A 7407-nucleotide genomic window follows, 5' to 3' on the forward strand; every position below is an offset into this window, starting at 1 on the left:
TGGCTCTCTTCCAGGGGCCCAGCCAGCAGCCAGGGACTCCCCGAATTTATTCATTCGCCAGCCAGTGCAGGTCCTGTGCCACAGGGATCACCTGGGCGACTCTCAATTCCCCAAGCCCAGGGTCGGCGCACACCCCGCCCCACCGGAAATGCACGGGCGACTGGCAGTTCCCCGAGTAGACGGCCTGCTCGGGGCCCCTCGGGACGGGGGAGGTGCGCACTACCCGCGGTCCAGGAAACCGGGGGCCCGGGGGTCGTGCGCGGCTGTAGGAGCCCGCCGGCGATGGCACGGGCCACTCGGGAACCGGGGAGGCGTGAGTGACTTGCAGCTGGTCAAGCTGAAGATCAATGCTTGACTCACAATGTCTCCTAGTCTGCGCCAGCTGAGCAAGGATTCAGACGGTCTGAGCAGCCTCGCCACCGGCGAGCAGGGATGGAGCTGATCTGTGCCGGCTGAGTAGGGATGGAGCTCAAAACTGACCCACTTCTGGAGGCCCTGACAGCAGTCAGAGATTCCCCGGGACTGCTCGCAGGCAGGCACGGCCCCTCGAAGCAGGGAGTGCTCTGGCAACTCTCAGTTCTCCCAAGCCAGCAACCAGACTCCACGAGTTATCGGAGCTTGCTTCCGAATGCTCACTCCTCTCTCTGCCACTACTGGAAGACCGATCTCTTACGGTGTTTTCCAATCTGCGCCCTGCCAGACAGGGGTGGTGCCAGTGACCAGTTCTCTCCCAGAGCCGGTGCTGCCCACCCTCGGCTCTCGGAGACCGGGCGGCTGGCCCGGGCCCTGGCTTGGCCTGGCAGGGAGCCCCGCCACTGCCTCTGTGCTGCTCCCTCGTACCTTGTTGATTTGTGGTCGTCTCCTCTCCTCAACTTCTGGTCATTCAGTGTCCGCTACAGTCTCTGGAGTCCTGCTTTCTTATATGCTGAGTCCCAGTTTAGCATCTGCTGTGTTCTTCCGCAGATCAGCCAGGTCCTTCTCCGGCGCGTGGAGAGAAGCGGAATCCTTTGTCCTACTCCGCCGCCATCTTCCCCCCTCCTGGTTTGCTTGAAATGAAACATTGAGGCATTGGAATTGAACCGCCCCTGGATACCATCTCTGAAGAGGCAAGGATCTCAGAACAAATTTTCCTGCTATTGCATGATGCTTACAAGAGCCCTCTGAGATTCTGAAAGGAAACTGAACATTTTAACAGGTCCCCAAGTTCTTTGACCTGGGATCCTAAGGAGAACATACTTGTGCTATTTACTTTAGTTCCTTGGTAATAGATTGTTTTCTCTATTTCTTCCACATGTGCAGCGGGATCAAGAACAGGGACTGGGATTCATTAGTGTCACCTGGGCAGTGGACAATTCTCCATGCAAACAGGCATATGAGGCACTGTCTCTGCTGAGCTTTAGTGTGGAGAGGGCAAGTCCTCACTGCTGTACCTGTACACACTCAGACACACAGGTCCATGTGCAGTGGTTTCAGTCGGACTTGCCTGGAATATGATAGGTTCTGCCTTTCTGTTCCACTCTCATAATTTCTCCTAGAGAACTTCAGACCTTAACTCTGACCAAAAACATGTTAACTCATCAGCTAACCAAGTCTTGAACTTCCCCAAATAGAGATTCATTTTTTGAATGGAAAATTTGCCATCCTTACTATGTAAACGTGCCTGCCAAGGGTGTTGAATACAAATTTCCACATAAAATTTTACTAATCTTTATATCAATCTCAGCCAAAAATCTACACTGTGTGACTCGTGGTTATCTAAAACCTCAGCAAGGTCTCTTACCTCTGTACTGTTATTTGGTAAAAATTTTCTTTCCTACAATGATAATTCGAACTGGAGTACTGTATAAAAGTGTGGGGACAAAACCCTGATGCCTGGGGAAGGTGCTGAATTAAGCCATGACATCCAGCCGTTCATTACAGTAACTGGTGTTATTATTAAGCAAAGGCTTTCCAGGTCTCTCTCAAGTCATTGCTCAACTGTCAGATTCCACTATTTGAACTGGAATCTCTAACACTTGCCCTTTCAGCCACTCTCCCCTCTGTGCTACCCCACTCCCTAGCTTTCCTTTTCGTCAGTGCACTTTCATGTTTCTTTCATGTATTATGAGTGGAGACAAATAGGTCTACCCTACGAGGTTATTCCAAGGAATAAACACGGTACAATTATGTATGCGTTTTTCTGGATCTTTCAGATGAGGGTGCTGGGTCAGATACAGAGGTCAGTATACAGTAAGCACCCAGTACAGGAAATCTTTTCCCAGGTGCTTTGTTCTAAATTGTGCTTATAAACATGTACCTGAGTGAAAGCAAAAGCTGTTAAAAGCCCCATCAGGCACTATCAAGGGCATAAACAAACATTTCCTCTTCCTTAGAGAACAAGGATCCTACAAGGAGACCCTGTAACTAGGTCACCATGGTCCCTAATCCAGAATAACACTCTTCAGTCTCTGGTTATTCACGGATGTTCTAAAAGTTCTGTTCCATCCCTGGAAGCTGGACTCGAGGCTGGGAACAGAGGAGATCAGAAACCATGTTCTTCTGCTCAACAGGGGAACCAAGACATACTAAAGGCTTTGAATTTTAAAGAAGAGAGGCAGAAGCGGAGCAGTCTGAGCTCTGAGTTATTCCCTTCTTGTCACCAGGACCATCTGAGTCTCCAAGAGAGAGATGGGTGGGAGGCAGCAGAGTCCAGCACTGTGACTGCAGTCAGAAGGAGGGTAAGTGCCTGCCTGATCTAGTCTGTTCTCTAGCAGAGGGGTTATTGTACAAAGCCCGATCCCAGGAGCCAGACAGCCTGAGTTCCCCGTGTGCTGCCAATTAGAAGAACTGGGACTTTGCACAGTGTCCTCACCTGTTTAACCAGTTTAATCAAAATGCCCCAGAGCAGTTAGAACAGTGCCATTAGCTTAGTTAGTGCTCAGCAAATCTTGCTTCTTTCTTAGGTTTAGTAAGTTTGCCTTATTACTGCAGTATGATTTTCACATAGTATATCCACAGCCATTCCTGCTAAAGACGTGGGACAACAGAGCCTCATCATCCTCTTCTGACCAGCACTGACCAAAGGTGGAAGGTCTAGGGCAAGTGGCTTCTGCTTCCCAACAGCACTGCAGGGAAGGACCCAGGTCACACAAAACTCGGTCCAGGCCTGCAGAGGGCAGGTAGTACCAGAAGAGTATCACCACTGAAAGGCTGCAGAGTCATCCCAGCTGAGCTTTGTACACTTCTCCTCAGTTGGATGAGCCCTTACTCTGGAGCCAAATTTCACCCACCAACAGTTACTAGGATGGTTGAAGCCACATGGGAACCATAAAAACAGACATGCAGGAACGAGGAGATGCCATATCAACTCTAAGTTCCACTCTTAGGAGTGAGGTGTTTTTCTCTCTCTATGTGAGCAACTCTTTTCTTTTTCCCTCCCAGACAGTTCCAGAGGAGGATGGCTGCAGATAACACCTCCTCTGTGACAGAGTTTATCCTTGCAGGCTTAATGGACCAGCCAGGACTCCAACTCCCTCTCTTCTTCCTGTTTCTGGGCTTCTATGTGGTCACCATGGTGGGGAACCTGGGCTTGATAACATTGATTTGGCTGAACTCTCATCTTCATATTCCCATGTACTTTTTCCTCTTCAACTTGTCATTCATTGACTTCAGTTACTCCTCTGCCATCATCCCCAAAATGCTGATGTGGTTTGTCTCAAAGAAAAACATCATTTCTTACTCAGGGTGTTCGACTCAGCTCTTTTTCTTCTGTTTCTTTGTTGTTTCTGAATGCTTCATCCTGTCAGCAATGGCATATGACCGCTATGTGGCCATGTGCAAACCACTGTTGTACACAGTCACCGTGTCTCCTCAGGTGTGTTTATTTCTTTTGCTGGGTGTCTACAGGATGGCAGTTTTGGGGGCTATGGCACATACAGTTAATATGCTGTTTCTGACATTTTGTGCAGACAACCTTATTAATCATTATATGTGTGACATCCTCCCCCTCCTTGAGCTCTCCTGCAATAGCTCTTACATGAATACTCTGGTGGTCTTTACTCTTGTGGCCATTGACATTGGGGTGCCCACTGTGACCATTTTTCTCTCTTATGGCTTCATTCTTTCTAGCATTTTCCACATTAGTTCTACTGAGGGCAGATCCAAAGCCTTTAGCACCTGCAGTTCTCACATAATTGCACTTTCTCTTTTCTTTGATTCAGGAATTTTTGCATACCTTAAACCACCTTCTATTATACCCCTTGACCAGGACAAAATCTGCACTCTGTTCTATACCACTGTGGTGCCCATGTTGAACCCACTAATCTATAGCCTGAGGAACAAGGATGTCAAATTAACCATGAACAAAACCTTGGGCAGAATAACTTTCTTTTGAAAGGAATTTGAAATTGAGAAAAGGGATGAGAATTTTAAAATTAGAGTGTTGTTATTATTTTATCATCATCATCATTAAGGAAATCAATCTTCATGCTTTTGTATTCTATATTTAAAGGAAATGTTAACTCTTTCCAAATGGATTTATTCTCTCTCACCATCACCACAACTCTTCCTACTTTATTTTATAAAAATAGTCTTTGCAATCATACAGTATGCAATATTGAATGGGGCTTCAGAGTCATTTCATCTAGTCCAAAAATATAAAAAACTACCTGGTGGCAGAGCCAGGACTGAAATCCCAGCTTGAATCTCAATTCAGTTTGTTTTCCATTATGCCACGTTTTTCTCCTCATCTTCTTCTTGGAAGATGCCATTTCACATGTTAGTTGACTTAGTACATCTAAAGTAAAAATGGATTGAGAGTAATTTCATGCTGCTTGCACAACATAATTTTAATACATCACATTTTGCAAGAGAATAGGAGGTGAAAAATTTTGTTGAGTAGGTCTTGGCAAAATGACAAGATCGCTGTCTGATAAGTTTTTTAGTTTGTAAATAGGTAGTGTGTTAGGTTTCCCAGAAGGCAAGTGTGGTGACCACTGACTCCATGCGTGGAGCACTGGGCACATGTGTTAGGGAATGACGACTTACAGGGAAGAGAAATGGAGTTTTGAATGGTAGAAAGATGCTGAGTGAAGGCATCATATTATTTCAAGGCTGAGACGGAACTTGGAGTCTCATTTCAAGGGTTATCTTGGTTGTGGTCCAAGGTCACATGGAGCTCTGCTATCTGATCTGGTAGTCACCTGTCATGTAGGGTACTGAGCAACTGAGATGTGGACATCCAAATTGAGACATACTGTAAGCGGGCAAAGTAAGTGTGATATACACACCCAATCTCTGAAGAATATGAAAAACAATCTCACGGATACTTTTCTACTTGTTGAAATGATAACATTTTGAATATGTTGTGTTAAATAAAATATGTCATTAAAATGAATGTATCTGTTTATTTTTAAGGTACCTACTAGAAAGTTTAGAATTTATAGGTGGCTCGCATTTTATTTCCATTGGATAACACTAGTCTAGAGGATGTAACAGAGGACTAGCTGGCCCCAGGTGCATGTTCATCTGCCAGGCAGAACCAAGCTGTGGCTTATGACGAGAGGCAATTGCTATGGAATTTTCAGGCATTGCAGATAGCCTCGATGTTCTAATAATAGAGGCATATTTGTAGGAAATAGTGATCTCGGGATAAATTCATAAAGCCACCATATAATGAAATGGAAATAGAGCTTTATATTAAAAATCAAAAGATCAATTTTTGTCTAAACTCACTATTATTGGTAAAATTTCTTTGGGAAGCAATGACAAATGAAGTCCGGGGTGAAATATTTTGACTTACTGGGCTGTTCCTTAGGAACATCCATTCCGTTAGGTTGTAAGGTAAATTTGAATAACTGTTGAGTTCTCCCTTTTGATTCTGTTCATTGCTGCCAAAAGGAAAAGAATCAGCTTATGAAGGGAGGATTGAGATGAGATGAAATACAGGGTCCAGCAGAAGTAGTGCCACTGAGTGTGGTTGGTAGGGGGTGTGAATGTCTCACATGAGATGGACAGCAATGTGAACATTTTGTCAAAGGGTGTGGTGGAGCATGATATTGTTATGTTACAAAATTACATGCTTATTATTTTGTAATTAAATATAAGACAGAAAGCTGTACTTGAACAAGAATTAAATTTAAAAAATTATTTTAAAAATAATTTTTAATATTATTATATAGGAAAAGGGGTATATTTTGTGCCAGACCCTATGGATGCCTGAATTTAGAGAACCTTGAATTTAGGAGTTGAGGCAGGTGTATTGAATACACTCTTCAATGTAGGTCATGAAAGAATACAGAAAACTCATTTTGAAAAGTTTGTGCTCTGACTTTTATATAGCAAAGTGCACAAACCTTAAGTGTATAGCTCATTGAACTTTCACACATGAATATGTAACCAAAACCTAGATCAAGATGTGCAACATTTCCATCTACTTTCGAAAGTTTCCTCTGGCATTTTTGCCCTCCATCCCATCCCGCACAGATATCCACTATTCTGACTTTTATCATTGTAGAGTGTTGTCTGTACTTGAACTTCATATAGACAGGTACTGGATTGTTTGTGGCTTGTTTTCTTCATCTTAATGCCTGTCATGTACATGTATATTGCAGTATGGATGGGTAGGTTATGTTATAGTGCTGTGTAGTATTTCATCATGTGAATATACTAGTATTTAGCCTGTTAATAAAGTTAGAGAGTTTCAAGTCCTTGCCTATTATTAATAAAGCCTTTAGAAATATTTTGCATGTGTATTTTGATTGAATAAGGAAACATTTCTTTTGGATTATACTTATATGTGAATATGCTGAATAATAGAGTAGGCTTATGTGCAGCTTTTGTAAACATCACTGCCAAACATCACTGTTTTCTAATGTTTGAGTCAATTTGCATTGCTGTCAACAATGTTGGAGAATTCTAATTGTTCTACATCCTTGTTAACCCTCAGTATTTTTATTTTATTGCTATTTTATCCCATATGCAAAAATGTGTTTCTATTCTGGTATGGACAGCGGAATGCTTTTTTGTTGAACTTTCTTTCCTGATAAGTAATGATGTTGGGCACCTTTTTACATATTTACTGGCTGTTTGGATATCTTCTCTGAAGTAATTATTCAAGCATTTCTTGTTTAAAAAATTCGGTAGTTATTTGTTTTCCTATTGTATTGAAGGAATTTTAAAGTGCACATGTATGTCCATGTAAGCTTACATGTTTGTGTTGGTGCATGTATACATAATATATATGTGTCTATGGATAATACATGCATACATATGCAGTCATCCTCCTCTCCCTATCTTCCCCAGACTATGCCTTACTTATCCTAAGTGATATCTTCTGATAACCAGTGTTTTTAATTTAAATGAAGTTTGATTTATTAACTTTGCATTTCATAGTCAGTGCTGTGTCCTAATTAAGAAATTCTTTACTGT

At 43.0% G+C, this 7407-nt stretch overlaps 1 protein-coding gene across 1 annotated transcript; it reads left to right on the forward strand.

Moving 5' to 3' along the window:
• Positions 1–3382: 3382 nt before the first annotated feature.
• Positions 3383–4372, forward strand: LOC118981340 (olfactory receptor 145-like). Its single transcript, XM_037038039.1, has one exon. The coding sequence runs from the start codon at positions 3437–3439 to the stop codon at positions 4370–4372; it is 936 nt and encodes a 311-aa protein (XP_036893934.1). The 5' UTR covers positions 3383–3436.
• The last annotated feature ends 3035 nt before the right edge of the window (positions 4373–7407 follow it).

Source organism: Sturnira hondurensis, unplaced genomic scaffold (assembly GCF_014824575.4).
Source record: "Sturnira hondurensis isolate 20B ecotype Veracruz unplaced genomic scaffold, ASM1482457v3 Scaffold0001928, whole genome shotgun sequence".
Lineage (NCBI taxonomy): Eukaryota > Metazoa > Chordata > Mammalia > Chiroptera > Phyllostomidae > Sturnira > Sturnira hondurensis.